Raw genomic sequence first — 17866 nt, 5'->3', positions numbered from 1 at the left:
ATGATACTATTTCGAGATATTTGACTTGTCGAGACGTTATCGTGAAGGGTTGAAACGGTTGAATCACACCGAATCATTCCGAATCATCACGAGTCAACTTGAATTACTATTATTTTTACTAATTTTTAATTATTTTTATTTATCATATTTTTTATAATTTTTAAAATATTAAATATTTCAAAAATTTGTGTCTTGCCGAAACCTCGACCGATATGGAACGGTCCGAGCCGCGACCATAACTGTGATGCGACTTTGAATCATGATTAGAATTAGGGCTGCTCACGAATTGAGCCGCTCGCGATCGGATACGAGCTCGATCAATATCGAACTCGAGTCGAACTCAAACTCAAAAACATTAAGTTTGTTGGCTCGCGAGCTCAATTATATATATATATATATATTTTTTTTTTTTAATAGTAAAATTACATATATATTTCAATATTTTATTATTTGTTAAAAAAATAATTATTTTATTCAATTTTAAAAATAAAATAATTATTTTTTATTTTTTAAGCTCAAGTTCAACTTGAATTTGAGTTGGGTTCAAGCTCGAGCTTGACATTTTGAGCTCGAGTTTGAGTTTCATGAAATTAACTGGAAGCTCGACTTAATAAGTCTAAAGTTCGACTCGTTTGCACTCTTAATTAGAATAGACAATTCAGCGTGGGTGTTTTGCTTAAATGGTTACTACAACTACAATGATTATGTTATTAATAATTTAGGAGTTAGTTGAGTAACAGTAATGAGTCGTTTACGACGACCTCCAAAAGACAATTAAAATCTTGTTAGAATTAGACCAGGGCAGAAAGAGAGAAACGTTCAACCAGCTGCACCAAACTTCCCGAGCGAGCCTGCATGGAAATTTTCATGCGGAATCTCCGTGTAATTATTTTCTCTTCTGGAGGCGGGCTGCCGCGGCTAATCTTTTTTCGATACGTTGAATCATTGACCCAAAAACAGCCGTCTTTAGACTTTTAACTTTTGACCGATGTCAAAAGTATTCAACCGAACGCGAACAACAAAGACAAACACTCTTCAGATAATAAGACACAAGACTCTGTGGAAATTTCACCCTGTGCCTGTGGGGCTTGAGACAAATGACAATAGGCAAGCACGATGATCAGATGACGCTCCGCGGACTGCTATTGGACAACAAACCTACCTATTCTGTGTTCACATTCAGTCAGCGGTGTTGGTCAATATGTGTAGTAGCAGTGTATTTCATGAGGAAATATATATTCTAAAAAGATGATTCGGATCCGTTTGGATTGGTCATATTTTTTTTTCAAAAAAAAATTTTTAAATACAATGTTATGGTAATATATAATAATTCAAAAAATTTCATTCATACAATATATTAAATATTTTTAAAAATTTTTATAGTAAATATTTTTCACATACATTATTACAGTTAAATTTTTTAAAAATATCCCCAAAAACAGCTAATCAAAACGGAGCCGGAGTAATTGTAATTCTTCTTTGTGTGAGCGGTGAGAGATCGGATGTCCCGTCCCTCCATAGCTTATTTCTTCCTATTAACCGCATGACTGCCAAAGTCTTGCAACATAACTAAGCCAAGAATTTGAGTAATGAAGGTAAACTAATATTATTGAAACTTCAGGAAGTTAATTCCTTTAGCGATTTTTTGTTTTCTCATGAAATGTCAAATTCATGATGTTGCGGAGAAAGCGACTGTTGGGAGTTTCAGTCGCATGATGCACCGTTTGCACTTCACCCCTGAATTTCCTGCCTCCTTCGTGTTTAATTGCTTTCTTAAACAGATTCATTTCACACACCTTTCCTAAAGGCTTTGAATTCGTATTCAAGTCTGCAACTTCAATTATATACTTACTGATCGATTATTATTGAACCCACTCACTATACTGATTTGGGAGCAGCAGTGCGCCTTACGAGTTAACCAACTTTTATTTTCTTTTCCGATAAATACTCGTTTTAAGAGCTCGAAATGATTCAGTGATAAGTTTCCCAGTTTCTATTGGTTTTACCTAAAAAAAATTATGACATTTATTCATTTCGCAACGGATCGCTATTTTTGTTAATGTTTTTTTTTTTGCAAATATTAATGTGGTCCTTTTATCGTCTTGACTCGGTCACCTTTCCTCATTAACCACTACTATTATTATCATCCACGATATCTTCCTCTTCTTCTTCTTCTTCTGAAATCAAAAGCAACATTTTGCCCCACCAAAGAAAAAATTTGTGAAAGCCAAGAAAACACAATTCCAAGTGCTCTGAAATAGAAGTTTGTCATTTTCAATCGGTATCCTAAAATAAGAATTCCGCGGGTCGACTGCGACTGCTAGCAAAACGATAAGAAAAAGAGACCTGTGGATTTTATTTAATCAACCACAGCCTGCAAATGTGATTGGCGAGCTAAGGCAAATTTGATTCGGTCGATGCGGGCGCGACGACCAAATCTAACTGTGTAGAAGAGAACCCTTTTCGTTCTTTCTTGGGCTTGTTGACTAGTAGCATTAGAGAAGGTGGTGGTGGTGGTGGTGGTGGTGGCGGGCAAGAGCGTTGACCATTCCATCTTTCTCAACAAACAACGATTATATATGTCGTTATTAAAGAAGAAGAATAAGAAATTGAATACCAGCAGCGAGCGGCCGAAGCGGATTCGGCAGAATATAATGCGCAAATTTGTTACCATTCATTAATATAGTACTAATAATTTCTTGAGACTCGTACTACTGAAAATTCATTGGCCCTGTTATATAATTATAACTGGAGTTATCCCACCATCCTTGATCATACCCGTTTGGATTAGGGTTATACCACGTTTGAGATCAGGGTGAAAAATCTCCATAATTATTGAGTGGGACACTCAGATTATCTTGATATTCGGAGCACATACCAGTTGAATGATCCCTGGCATAACAAATTTTACAGGTTGTAGCAGCCACTCTTTCTCTAATAGAGTTTAGTGCCTCTGAATATGCAAACTTAGCACACAAAAAAAAAGCCTCATTGCCTTCCCTGGAAACAAAATCCAGTCTATCACCAAAATACGGAGTGTTAGAAGCCATAAACTATATAAAAAAAATAAGAGAAAAATAAATAAATAAATAAAAATAAAAACAAGATGAACTCAAAAAGAAACAAATTAATCTGGCACCAGTTCCCGGCAACGGCGCCAAAAATTGACAGGCGTCGAGCCTGTGCAATAATAAATACCTACTCGAGAAAAATACAGATTTTGTATATAGCGGTGAGTAGGGTCGAATCCACAGGGATTGGGGATAATTCGTTTCTTCTAGAGTTCAAAGTATAGGGGGTTTTGGATTAAATGCTAACTAAATAAATTAACTGCAGAAAATAATTGATTAAGAGAAATAATTAAGGGAAAACTCTAGCCAAGGGTACACTTCAGAAATGGTTCAGGCACTGATCATTGATTCACAGATAATTCCACATTTATTAATAGATTAGTTATAGTTGTCATGCACGCGATAAACAACCAACCTTTCCTTAATTTCTCGATAGTTAAGGTACAACCGTTAACTATTTCTCTAATCCAAAAACAACCCTAGGTACGACCGTAGGATTTAATTTCTAGATTGCATTAATAATTAGAAAGACTCAATCCTAACTAACAAACACGCTACGAGGGTTTGTTTAAACTAAATCGTATGCTCCCCTGACATAAATCCAATTACGCTAGTTGCTACTAAGATAGAGATAACGAACAATTACGAATTCAATTACCTCAATTTAGCAAAATAGCCTATATGAATAATTAATTATTGCGCACTAATCAATCATACACAAGAGCTATAACAGTTAAAAGCAGGAAACATATGAATACCAATAAATGGAGGAAACAATTAAAATAAATTCGATCTCACAGTAATTGTTGAACCAAGTCTTCAGTTGTCCCCTTGACTAGAATTGAGAGGTTAGTCCTCCATTAATGGAGAACAACCATGCGAAAAAGTTAAGAAAAGAAAAACTAAAACTATGCTAAAAGCCTAAACTAAAACTATTGATTCATTAACCTCTCGTACGTTTCTCCCTTTTTTAAAGCCAAAAGGAAGTCTAATGCTATCTCTAGTTGTCCCCACACCAAATTCAAAGTCCAATTTCATTTCACAAGCTTTGTACGTTTCTTTTTCTAGAGTCCAAATGACTCATGCTTCTTATCTGTGGTCCCCACACATGTGGACAAAGCCTCCAAAGTACTTGTTGTTCCAAGTCTCTCTACGTTGCTTTCTTTGAAAAGGCCAAATGACTAAATGCCTTGCACTAGCTTGTGGTCCCCACCAATTCAAGGACCCAAAGGTTGAATTCCTTAGAAGTCTGCATTTTTCCATACAAGTCCCTCCTTTTTGGTAATTTTCTGTTTCACTTCTTGAAATTGAATCCAATACCAAATATAAGTAAATATTAATAATTAAAATAATATTTGGCAAGGATAAAGAGGAAAATTAATAATAAAATAATTAATAATTAACACCCTATCAGGGCGCGACGACCAAATCTAACTGTGCAGAAGAGAACCCTTTTCGTTCTTTCTTCGGCTTGTTGACTAGTAGCATTAGAGACGGTGGTGGTGGTGGCGGGCAAGAGCGTTGACCATTCCATCTTTCTCAACAAACAACGATTATATATGTCGTTATTAAAGAAGAAGAATAAGAAATTGAATACCAGCAGCGAGCGGCCGAAGCGGATTCGGCAGAATATAATGCGCAAATTTGTTACCATTCATTAATATAGTACTAATAACACGGGCATATCAAATCTTGATTTGATGTCATCTTCTGTAGAACATAGCAAAAACAAGCTAAGAGTAGATACGATCAAGTCAAGTGCGTGAAACTAAGCCCCAAGCTGCTTCAAAAGCTTATTACGGACGCCGAAAGCTTCAAACTAAGCCCCACTTCGGAATCAATAGCTTTAAATATGTTTAATTAGTTATTACAGTGGCTTCGGCACTGCATCTGCTTCTGCCTGCTCGAATAATGCAGATCTAACGAATCTGATTACTACAAATTTGGCCTTACAATCAACAGGGCCATGAAGATGACGGGAATGTTGTGCATGGTTCCATCCAAGTCAATTACTCTTATCAGAGATGAGCATCAAAATAAGTTCCAAATGCATGTATATGCTTTTCCGGCTGAAGCTCAGTGAAGCAAGGAAGCTTGTAGCATGCTAGGCTTCGTATTTATGAGATGAGCATCTTTCCCAGGAGTCTGATTTTTGCAAAATGATAATAATAATATCATTCCTGTGAATTAGTAGTTTTATTTTTTGCATGGTATTGACTCGGATTCTTTCATGTGTAGTATTTTTCAAGTCATGCTATCCAAAATGATCACCGGAGATGCGTATTTCTTGAGAAATTGGGGTCAGGTTTCAAGCGGGCTGGGCTGGAGTGGGCAGCTATTGAAAGTTTGGAGCGGTCTGCGTTGCATCCGACAAAGATTCCAAAACTGGCCTCCCATGAAGCTCACGAACTGCAATGATCCAGAAACGTTGATACATTTCTGTTGTAATATAAATGAGAATCTGAGGCTGCAGAAGAACAGGTGAAATTTAAAAGCAGCAAAGCAAATTTATATGATTCCTTCAATTACATTCCACTGTTTTCTTTCTTTCCATTTTTTTTTTCTTTATATCAAATTCGTTTGATCTGCACTAACATCAAAAAAACATAACTTGAAATTGATCATTCTTCTAAGATTAGTAACCCACTAAAACACCGGTGAGAGTGGGCAAGTCATTAATTACTCAACGGCAAATCATTTTAGACGATTCTTCCAAATAACAAATCCAGATTTATTTCATGGCAAATCTTTTAGTGCCTGCATAAACAAGTAAGGAGCATAACTTTTATCTAGGGGAAAAGGGACAAAGGGAATCCTGGGGCGCTACTTTAGCAGGCAAAGATGTGATAAGGATTCCAACCCCGCAGAATGATGATGCAACATCCTAAGGACCCCCACACACCATACAATCTGTTTACTCCAGCAAAGTCTTTCTTCTCCTTTATCCACCATCTAATCCACTGTTACGTTTTGTCTGAAACGAAAAGATGGCTCTCTTGTAATAGTAGTTCATTAAATCACTGATTCGGATTTCTTAAGAACCATGCATTACTCGGACATCTGTTACAATGAATTTGCATCCAGGCAGAGAGCACGACACATTCATTTGATACTGAATGTTACTACTATTTTTCCGAAGTACTCAGCCCAGATATTGGTTTGGCAACCCCAGTTAGTGCAAGGTGGTGGTCCACTAGTAAAAAGTTTGGTGCCTGGAATCAACTTCTGCAACAATTAAGCAGCCAAATCAATTCTCAGCTATACATTGTGACGTAAAAATCCACCTATTAGGCACACGGAAAATGGACAACAAGAGGATTGTGCTTCCACCAGCAAAAGCCTTGGTCCCTGCCATGAACTTATTCTGTAAATAACAGAAACAGATGTAGTCTGTTAGATTCTTTTACTTAATAAGGTACTCGGTAGTGAATGGTGATTTTAGTGGTGAAGAACAATAAAATTGTGCTTCCACTAACTAAAGTTTCGGCCTTTAATGACTTGTTTGGTCGGAAGCAGATACAAATTCGTGGTTACTTTTTGCTACATAATCCAGATAACTGTTAGGATTCCCGTGATGAAGAACAGACTACATAGTGCTTCCACTTGGGGAAGATTTGGTGCTCGCAGCCAACTTGCTTCCTAAGCAAATGAGGTTCACCATATATTCCAACACGTTACATCAACTTGAAGGAGAATAAGCAATCCATTTTCGTCCGCACACGATCATCAGAATCATGGCAGATAAAAAAAAAAAAAAAAAAAAAAAAAACAGAATGAATATGTTATACTAACCATCAGCTGCAACATCTTACTGCTCCGAATTCCAATAGTACACTCCGTACAAAGTCTTCATATACACATCACAAAAGCAGAAAACTTCTTGCAATTCCCCTGCCTTAAGCCGACTTATAATCATTGGGTACTGGAAAGAGAAAACAAGAAAGCAAGAAGACCTGAAAGGAATGTTGATCATGGTTCAAAGACTCGGCCGAGTCGTCACCGTCTCGGGCTCTCGCGATACGATATCGAAACGATATAATTCCGAGATACTTGACTCACCGAAACGTTACCGTAAAGGATTGAAATGGCCTAATCACTTCAAATCATCCGAGTCAACTTGAATTTTTATTATTGTTACTAATTTTTTAATTATCTTTATTTATCATATTTTTTGTAATTTTTAGAATATTAAATATTTCAAAAATTCGCGTCTCGTCGAAATCGCGATCGATATGCCGAAACTGATGTGGAACGGTCCGGGCCTCGACCGTGACTTTGAACCATGGTTGTCAGTTGATAGTTTCTTACCCTTATCTTGCCTCCCACTCCGTGGCTAGGGAATCGAAGTTTCTGCAGCATTAAGCATCTTCCCTTTACGATTTATATTTGCATTTTCATTTCTTCCGATTGAGTGCTGAATAAACAACTAACTTTTCCTTTAAGAGAGGAGCCAAGCCTAAGCAAACAACTCAACGATCCTTCATGTTCATTTGGATGTTGTCACCATGACATCCGGCAGTGGATTGAACTGGACCTGACCGGGTATTTGTGCTTGTGCTGCCTTGTTTGGAAAGCCAGTTTGGCCCAAAAATTTTTACGCCTTTTGTTGACACATTTTTACCTCATATACATCAAATTGTTACAGTATATTATTCTACAAAACTCTAGAAAATAGCACAAGGCTGAAGCTTAATTCTAAGAAATCCAGTGATCCAGTCCAATGGTCAAACATTCTTCTCCAATGTCTTCAAAACAGAATGCAGAGCGAGCGAACTGTCGTCAAGTTATTTATGTAAAATTCTGACTTACAGTTAGACACTGACATGTACAACCAGTGTTAAAATCGGAAACTTGATCTCTTTTCTGTATCAAGAACTACTTACAACATCAAAACACACAGCAATTGGCACATGCCGAGGTGCAAAGATAAACAAGTTTGGCATATGAACTAATTCTAAAAAAACTAAGTGAAGGACAAGTAGTCGCTGACCCGCACTCACCTCCATGAAATAGGCTAAATTTTTCTTATATGGAACCTAGTGCATGTATGAATCTAAAAATTTTGCTTAGGTGTTATTGATTGTCCAATACTCTAGGGCTCCAACGGATCATTTTGCTTAAAGATAAATTGTAGCTGGATTTGAATGTCAACGCATTTGGCCTAGTGTTCTGCTAGCAAACTCAGACATAGATATCAAGATATCAAGCCACGCATGTTCGAACTGAATGAGTTATGAGAAGCCTAATTTTGTCAAAACTATTCTCACGACTGAGGAATGTATCACTTTTTAATATATTCCAGATACATAGCTGCAACTTGTGACTGCAGGAGTGTTATTTCATCATGGCTATCAACAAAAGTGACCAAAAAAAAGAAACGCTGACAGACAAGCAAAAGCAGCTGTTAGTCCTTTTCTTTGTTTGATGAGCCAAAATATGATGATTTTCAGTTCACATCTGTCATGTTGGAGCCTAAGTATGTTGCTTCCAAATGAACTAAAAGATCATAATAATCTCATGATAGGTAAAGCATCTAATTTGGGTAACCAACTTAGGCCGTGTTTGATAACTCAATTCCGCACTTAAATTTAATGGATTCAGATCTTAACATATTCAGACGATTTGATAATTAAAAATTGAACATCTGAATTAATTAAGTGTCATTAAATTTCCTAGACAAAACTTGCTCTCAAAATTTAGTGATAAACTATTCACTTATGACTGAATGTAATATGCACTCAAATGTATTAGATTTAATACTTAACAATTCAATAACTTACTGGATTTAGACTTCAGATTTTGGTTTTATCAAACGCATCCTTAATCTTTTATATTCGCGCTGAACTTAGCAAATACTTGAAAGAAATGCCCTTTAGATGTCATCATACTTGAGGTCACGAGGTAAAAGTGCACAGGACTTTGGCAAAGCATTGATTCCTTCATCTACTCTTCGTCAAATCACATAAAGCAAATAACTAAGCGTCTTAACGCATGGTCAGCAGAGCATTCTGAGGCCATGACTCTGAGTCTGCAGCAGCTAACGAGATTGTTTCTTAAGCTGCGAACTGGCAAGAATCCGAAAACAGTGCATTGCTCAAAATTGCTGCTATTAAGCCTCAATTTAACATTCACTTTCACCAATTTCCCTTGGGTCAAGTGGAACAAAAGTTCAGATAAAAGATCAATCACAGTATAGTAGTGAATTTTAGTGCAGATAAACAACCAATTTTTTAAGGGACAAATCTGGCTTATGTAGTAGTATCTACAGCCTAATACCATTGATCATCTGTCAATCCCAATACGGTTGTGAGCGGCTTAGACATGTAGACTGAGACACTAGTATAAAAAGAAAGTACTTCTGCTGAATCAGAAGCAAAAGGATTATCAATTACAGTTTAATACAATGAAGAATCATAGTTGTTTAACTGCAGCCTACTAGACTACCAGTGTATAATTTGCTTATACCTAATCCTGCTGTCAGTAAATCAGGAAAGTAATAAGAATTCAGATTTTTGTGCCTTTTTGTCTGGACCTTAAGGATCCAAATCAATGGTAATGACTACATAAGGCACAGTATGTCCCTTGATACTGATTCTTTCTTCCTCTCTCTCTCTCTCTATATTTTGTGGTTTCTAGAGTGGACGGGTCACTCCTTATTCTCGCTTTTGCAAAATATATTCTCCAATTGCAAAGCCCCACCACGTACCTTTCCTCTAGCTTATAAACAGCTCACTTGGAAACGGTTCTCCATAACTTCCCTTGACGTCAAGTCTATTTCTTGACCAGAAAAAACCTCCTCTCTCTCGTGTTTCTTTTTGCAAGATTCATCCAGCTCCCAACACATACATTCTAGCTTCAACTTTCCAGCTTTGCATTTAATAGCCATACTTGAAGCTTGGGCAAGCAATGGCATCAAATTCCCTCTCTTCTTCCTCTTCATGGACAGCCAAAGAAAATAAATTGTTTGAAAAGGCCCTTGCTAAATATGACAAGGATACCGCAGACCGTTGGCAAAATGTGGCTAGGGCGGTAGGGAAAACTGAGGAGGAAGTGAAAAGGCACTATCAAATCCTTGTGGAAGACCTCAAGCACATCGAGTCTGGCAATGTTCCATTTCCAAATTACAGGTCAGGCAGAAACAAACGCTGAGACATCAAGCCAGAGGATGCAAACTCAGGTACGTAAATTTAGTTCTTTTACCCCATTCCAAAAATGAAGAATCATAACCTTAAACGTGCAGACAGATTTCTCAGATTTCCATGCAAAATCTATAAGCAATGCAGGAAGCATCCTTCATACAGAATGTCTGTATGGTCAAAAAGCCTTAGAAGTGTGAAAACTTTTACATGATTGCAAAAGTGGACACTCGTTATTGTGACATCATTACATGCCTAAACAAGATTTCCATTAGACTTGGAGGATTTGACACCAGAAAGGTTCAATTTACTTTATTATTTTCAAGCATCATCATTTCCCTGGTTAGATAATAAAAACAATTCCTGTCACCAAACTGCCAATCATATCCCAAGAAGGCAATGCCTGGCTATCCAGTTTCTTATCCTGGACTTTTAAGATTAAAAAATTTGCCCGCATGAGATCTAATCTGAGCTCTTATTTTGGATAACATGCCATGCCAACTAGTTCAAACTCAAAGCATTCCATGTGGGGTACAAACCGCAAGCCACTCATTTTCAACTCCAATCCGGATACTCTACCAGACCCTACACAATTATCTATTGGTTCTTTTCATCTATGAAACCTTTATACATTTTTCTGGCTTTTATCTGACCCTACCCTACATTCATTCCCGTCTTGTCCATATCTAAGTAACCTTTAGTTAGATATCACATTTGTCCTGGAGTGTCTTACGCAGCTGCAATCAAACTTGTAGGCAGCAATGCCACATTCACCGGATCTTGCTTTTTTTTTTCGTCTGACTTTTCTTTCTCCAATTTTCATATGCAACAGGGCAGTAAACTCTGGGTTACAAGTTATCCAGGCTGAAGGTAAAACGATCAGCATGCATCTACTAGAAGGGTCAGTCAGGGAATGCTTAAGAATTAATTATCTAATGCGAAAATGAGTCTTTCGATACCAAAAGATAATATGTGTAAAAAAAAAAAAATAATAATAATAATAATAGATGCAGCTGTAGACAAAATGAAGCCTTCTTGATTCAGCTTGTAATGTGTGTATTAATGCACAGTTTGCATTGCTATTAGAACTCTCAAATTTGGGTGAGTACATTGTTGTTACCTGATCCGGCACACAAGCGTGCTGGATCTTCTTGTTCTTTCTCAGCAAATTGATATTGGTCAAGTAAATTCGAGTTCTGCAACATTGTATGATCAAGTAAAATTCAGTAACTATAGCTGCCGCAATCCTGTTCAAATTTTATTGGATTTAGTGAAACTTGAGGTACCTATATATATGAGGAGATAGCAGTTCTTGCTACCTATCCTCTTTGCAGAATATTACTTGCGAGGCAACGGTGTAAACTGTAAAGTAAACATTGAGGCATAAAATGATAAACCAATAATGAAGTTACGTCATTGAGTAGATATTTAGATTCGAAGTTTCGAACAGGGGAACGATAAACTGCACCCAAAAAAGTAAAAAGAGGCCCATGGGCGTTCCCAAGTATAGAGCCCATCCCATTGGGAACAAACTCGTTTAGGAAGCCAGATCCATTTCACGCCTCCCGCCCCCCGGCCCAATATTCCAGGTGCTCCATTTAGGAAGCAAGGCTGGTTAATTTATTATTTTAGGCAAAACGAAAGCCCAATACCTCAAATTAAAATAAGGCCGGATGTCACCGCCCTCTAGCTGGTGCTGCCTGCTGCTTAAACCCTAAAGTCTTCCACCGTTAAGGCGTTAATCACCACACCAGGGTTTATGTAGTATATGCTGCCTAACGCATTTCATCGCTCTCTTTTGATTTTCCGTCAACGCCACCAAAAATTAGACTGCCACTAGTCCAAATCAAAGCTTTATTATTATTACTCGCTCCGTCCCACTTTGATAGGCGTCTATTCATTTAACAGACCCGTTTGAATTATTATTTTTTGACGTTTTTGTAAAAAAAATTATATTATAACATTCCGATAGACGTGAGATATCTTAAAAAGATAATTAAAAATGACGTAAACATCTTTTTAAGAAAAAATGGCAACTCAAACAAAAACGCTTTTGTATGTATTTGTCAAAAGGAAAAAGAAATCTAGACAGCAATACACATATGAAATTTTGCATCTTAAAATCATAGCAACTATATTACTATTGGTAAAATTTCATGCAAGTTAATGGACAATGCGTTAAGCTATGTGCTGGTCGGTGGTTAAAGTGCAGTACAAGCTGATGTAGATTTGTTGGGCAATTGACAAAAACTAGTACTGGTTTGTTAATAAAAATTCAATCGAGGATTTTAGCATCTAGGCTCGAGTAAATTTTTTGAATCATTCACTATAGCTCAATTAAACTAATCTAATGATTTATTTGAGGTACTTGGTCAGCTAATTGAAAAAAAAAAAAAAAATCAAGAGCTGAGTGGAGAAAAAAAGAAAAAGAAAATTAAAAAAATAGTGGGAAATTAGCTTGATGAGAAAGAAAGAACAAGTTGATTTAACAGAGAAACAGCACCCTAAACTAAACAGTAGAGAGTCCCAACTCTGGCACTAATATGGCCGGCTCTAGGCTATCTTCCCTGGCCGCGATGGCCGTCGCCGCCGCTGCCGCCGGGGCGTCTTATTCTTCAGTCTCCAATATTGCATACGCCGACAATCCCCTCCGTTTTCCCCCCTTCTCCACTTCCCGCTCTGCTCCATCTCCACCTCAGATACCGGAGAGTTCTTCTTCTGATCCCGCTTCCAAGTCCACCGCCGATGCAGAAGACTCCAGAGGTGGTTTTGACCCTGAGTCATTGGAGAGAGGTGCTAAAGTTCTTAGGGAAATCAATAGCTCTCCTTATGCTAAACAGGTACGGCTCTTTAGTATGCTAGTAGACCTATTTTAGCGGGAAAATTGTATTCTTTTCAATTAATTTGTTCTGTTTGCTGAGAATTTTTATGAAGGTGTTTGAGGTGATGAGGAAGCAAGAGCAGACGAGGCAAGCAGAGTTAGCGGCTGAAAAAGCTCATTTTGAGGCCATTCAGGCTCACGCGGATATTGTTAGTTCTAACTTTACCAAAAGATTTCTTTTTTTTTAGTTGCATTACTCAACTTTGCAGAACTTAAGAATTGATTGATTTGGTTATTGATTGATCGCCGTGGAAAAGTTGTAATTCGCCTTAATTATGGTTGCTGAACGGATGGATTTCATCTTGTCATGCTATGGCTTCATGTTCATGTGAAATGGCGTTGCAAGCGGGACCATCTTTTTTCCTTTGATTGGAAGTTGAAAATAGTTCAATTGGATTGCTTGACGTTTTCTTATTTTGATGTTTGGGTTGAGTGTACAGTCATTTGAGGATCAAATGTAGTTGTATTTGTTATAGCAACATTTTTCCTAAGTTCACTTTCTTGAACATTAAAACATATGTTCATGCAGGACAAGCAACGAAAATGGGCAGATGATCAGAGGAATCTATATCAACAGCAAGCTCAGACAAAGGCGCAAGTATTAAGATATGAAGATGACTTGGCTAGGAAACGGATGCAGGTGGACATTATAGTTTTTTTTTTAACTTATTCTCAAGGAGTTTGGCTGGAGTTTCCATTTTGCTTGTGCTTTTCAGAAGCATTGCTAGAAAAATAATGGTGTAGCACATTTTGAATTTTGACTTGTGTCAGATAAATAGGTGGTTGGAAAACTTGTTTACAGAATTTTCCCATGAAAATTTGCAAGAAAACAACTATCCAAATGATTGATTTTTGTCGATTTCATGGTTTTGTGATAACTCTGGGTCATTAAGTGGCAAAATATGTGTCTTAATTTATATTCTCTAAACTTAGTATGATCATGGATTTTGCAGTCAATCATCTAATTAAGGATAAAATGACTTAATCACCTGTTTTTGGTGTTTTAGGTCTTTGGAAGTGTTTGGTGATTTTTCATTTTTTTTTATTCTAATACTTTCAGACAGATCATGAAGCTCAGAGACGTCATAATGCTGAATTGGTCAAAATGCAAGAGGAATCATCTATACGAAAAGAACAGGCAAGAAGAGCAACCGAAGATCAAATCCAAGCTCAGCAGAGACAGACTGAAAAAGAGAGAGCTGAAATTGAAAGAGAAACGATAAGAGTGAAAGCCATGGCTGAGGCAGAAGCTCGAGCTCATGAGGCAAAACTGACTGAGGAACAAAAGAGAAGGATGCTTATAGACAGGATAAATGGTGAAAGAGAGAAGTGGCTTGCTGCAATCAATACGACTTTCAGTCATATCGAAGGTATGGATGACTCGAACTGTAGCTAGTTACTTGAAGATTTATGAGGTTAAGAGTGTGACTGAAGCGTAGTAGCCCTTCCCCAACCCAACCCCTCCGCCCAGTCTTTGCATGTGACTGGAAAATAACTTCAGTTTCTCTTATGAAGATGCCGAAATCCCTGACTTCCTTTGTTGTGCTAATATCATCCAAATTCAAGGTCTTGGCATTGAAAGGTGGTCATGAACGCTCCTTGTAGTTGTCACTCTAAAAGATCACCAGAAATTTCACTCATGAACTCACATGCTGGATACTGTCCTGTAAATTTGATCCCCTTAAACAAATGCTCGAATATCAGTTGTTCTTTACTATTAGGGATCCTTAATATAAAGGCAAATTGCCCTCCTTAATTAACATTTGTGCTGAGGTAGTCTCTTTGACTTTTTAAATATTATACTATCTAAAGCATCAGCTCTATAGCCTTTAAGCAGTTTTTGTGCTATCTGACCAAATGCCATTTTCTTATCCTCGTGCCCATATACTTATCCATCTTGTTGAGCTTGTAACCTGTAGATTTGATGATTTTTTTTGGGTCAATCTGCAGGGGGTTTTCGTGTTCTATTGACTGATAGGAGTAAATTGGTAATGACTATTGGAGGAGCTACTGCATTAGCTGCTGGAGTCTATACCACTAGGTTAGCATTTTCTGACCACTTAATAGAATTTTGCAAGATATTATTTCTTGTCATTTACCTGTCCAAATGCAACATGTGGGATTGTGAGCAGTTTTGACTTGTTGATAAGTTTTTGTGTTTGCGTGTACAAACTTTAAATTGAAATGATGTTACATGGAATGTGATTGTGGTCATTCCGCCATTTATTAAGAAATTCAAGAGATCATACATGATATGGAATTTTTTGGCATAATTTGGTAATTGTATGTGTGCAGTTTTATTTCTTCCTCATGTCAATTTTGCAGTGATTACATGAAATGCCAGAATTGATATCAAAGGTAAGTGGATACTTATTTATTTGCACTTGAATCTGTTCCGTGATTTCAGGGAAGGTGCAAGAGTTATTTGGGGGTATGTCAATCGCATTCTTGGGCAACCATCACTAATTCGAGAATCATCCATCACAAAATTCCCGTGGTCAGGGATAGTTTCAGGTGGTGTAAATAAGGTATTCAAATATGGTACAGTTGCTGGAGAACAAAGTAAATCACCTTTGGGAGGTATAGTTCTGCATCCTTCATTGCAGAGAAGAGTAGAGCACCTTGCTCGGGCTACAGCAAACACCAAATCTCATGAGGCCCCTTTCCGCAACATGCTGTTCTATGGACCTCCTGGGACGGGTAAAACCATGGTCGCCAGGGAGATAGCAAGAAAATCGGTAAATGATTCATCCAATTTTTCCTGATTTTTCATTCGTGTCATTATGGGCGTACCAGTGTTGCAGTTGGCCACTGCGTAGATGTTTGAGCTTTTTAAGTTTTCCCTGAATAAGACAACCACCACACCCTCCCGGCGCCAGCGCCGCCTACCACTTTGACAAAAATAAATTGATCCATGGTGTATGCGAATTATTACGATGTTGATAGCGAAAAAATACGATTTTTGGGTTTTATTTTTGTAGTTTTGTATAATTTACAGTTTGCCATGTGTACCGCTTGCTTTTCACCGAAGTAGCTGACAAAAACCCATAGTTTCTCTTGCGCAAAAGAGAGCCTGGGAAGATTCCTATGCATGATGGCACAGAGTCAGCGATCTTATTGATGAGAAATGTGAAATTGTTCTTTGGATTTGTTTGTGGAAATTCTTATGAAGAAAAAGGCATGGGCGTGCTCTCATTCATTCGGCTGTTTTCTGCAGGGTTTGGATTATGCTATGATGACAGGGGGAGATGTTGCACCGCTTGGTCCACAGGCTGTTACCAAAATCCATGAAATCTTTGATTGGGCCAAAAAGTCAAATAAGGGTTTATTGCTTTTCATCGATGAAGCTGATGCCTTCCTTTGCGAGTAAGTTAAATTAGTAACGTAACGCTTTCTTAAATCAAATAATCTGCCATTTTTTTGGATCTATTAAAGTTAATCTTTCAAGTGCAGTGATTTTATTCATGACAAAACATTTCAAGCTTGTAGAATTTTTAACATGTTGACATTCCTTTTAGTAGGAAAGCAGACACGTTTATTCCTTGTTCGAGTTTCTCAAGTTTTCGTGTTATGGAACTTTAATACGCTGCAGGCGCAATAGCACTCACATGAGTGAAGCTCAGAGGAGTGCTTTGAATGCTTTGCTCTTTCGAACTGGGGACCAGTCAAGGGATATCGTTCTTGTACTTGCAACAAACAGGCCCGGAGATCTTGACAGTGCCATCACCGACCGCATTGACGAAGTTATTGAATTCCCCCTCCCCCGGGAGGAGGAGCGCTGCAAACTGCTGAAACTTTATTTGAACAAGTACCTTTGTGGTGAGGATCAAAGCGAAGACGAGTCTAAGTGGGGTCATTTGTTTAAGAAGAGAGCGCAGAAAATAACTGTGAAAGATGTATCGGACGATGTGATCCGAGAGGCTGCTAAAAAAACTGAAGGTTTCTCTGGCCGTGAGATTGCAAAACTCATGGCCAGCGTTCAAGCTGCTGTGTACGGGCGGCCAGACTGTGTTTTGGATTCCCAGCTGTTCAAGGAGATGGTAAATTACAAGGTTGCTGAGCATCACCAGCGGGTTAAACTTGCAGCCGGAGACGGCGAACCTGATAAAGTTGCAGAATAAGAGCTAGAATTGATTTCTTGTAGAATAGAGTTGCGGCGGATGTTACTAAGATCCCAGTGCGAGAGAACAATTTTTCAACATACAAATTTTGGTTTATCCACTAATGATTAATTTACTAGTACTCCTACCAAATAGTAGTGAGAAATAGCAAAGTGATCATTGCATTTAGAATGAGTTTAGCTGCTGTAGACCTCATCCTCCTCGTTGAGCCGGCGGTTTGGCTTCATTTCCATTGCGCCCTTACGCTTGTCTTGTTTCTGCGTGCGTACATACTATTTTATTAATTTCTTGGGATGGAATAGCTGAGTAAAAGTTGGTTGCCGAATAAATGTATTTAGATAAATATTTTAAGATTTTTCTGTAAATAAAACCTGTCACTCAATACGTGGGGAGAAAAATTAAAAACAAATTGTTGAAAATCTGTGAGACCACTTTTTTGTTTTTTAAAATCAGAAATGAGCACGTTCCTTTCTCTCTCTCTCTACGGTAAAGGTACTACGAGTTTTCTGAATTTAACCGGCCAGACACTCCGAACTGCCATGGCTCCTCTCCGGCCACCAGTGACCGTCAGTGGCGGTGGGTGTGTGGAGAGGAGCAAATCCCGTGGAACTGTAAGAAATAGCATAAAATACGGTAAGGAATGGTCTACCCCTTGGC

The 17866-nt window shown here is 37.9% G+C and overlaps 2 protein-coding genes across 2 annotated transcripts; both read left to right on the top strand.

The window, feature by feature from the left end:
- The first annotated feature begins 9814 nt into the window (after positions 1–9814).
- LOC113698666 (protein RADIALIS-like 3) lies at positions 9815–11315 on the top strand. Its single transcript, XM_027218555.2, has 2 exons — positions 9815–10248; positions 11040–11315. The coding sequence occupies exon 1, from the start codon at positions 9978–9980 to the stop codon at positions 10218–10220; it is 243 nt and encodes an 80-aa protein (XP_027074356.1). The 5' UTR covers positions 9815–9977; the 3' UTR covers positions 10221–10248; positions 11040–11315.
- A 1352-nt stretch (positions 11316–12667) lies between these two features.
- Positions 12668–17383, top strand: LOC140010429 (uncharacterized). The gene is made up of 8 exons (XM_072057414.1): positions 12668–13047; positions 13142–13237; positions 13618–13728; positions 14149–14458; positions 15039–15129; positions 15496–15826; positions 16306–16454; positions 16681–17383. Exons 1-8 carry the CDS (start codon positions 12751–12753, stop codon positions 17207–17209), a joined length of 1914 nt encoding a protein of 637 aa, XP_071913515.1. The 5' UTR covers positions 12668–12750; the 3' UTR covers positions 17210–17383.
- The last annotated feature ends 483 nt before the right edge of the window (positions 17384–17866 follow it).

Source organism: Coffea arabica, chromosome 7c (genome assembly GCF_036785885.1).
Source record: "Coffea arabica cultivar ET-39 chromosome 7c, Coffea Arabica ET-39 HiFi, whole genome shotgun sequence".
NCBI classification, from domain to species: domain Eukaryota; kingdom Viridiplantae; phylum Streptophyta; class Magnoliopsida; order Gentianales; family Rubiaceae; genus Coffea; species Coffea arabica.
This window is presented reverse-complemented; position numbering and strand designations above follow the sequence as displayed.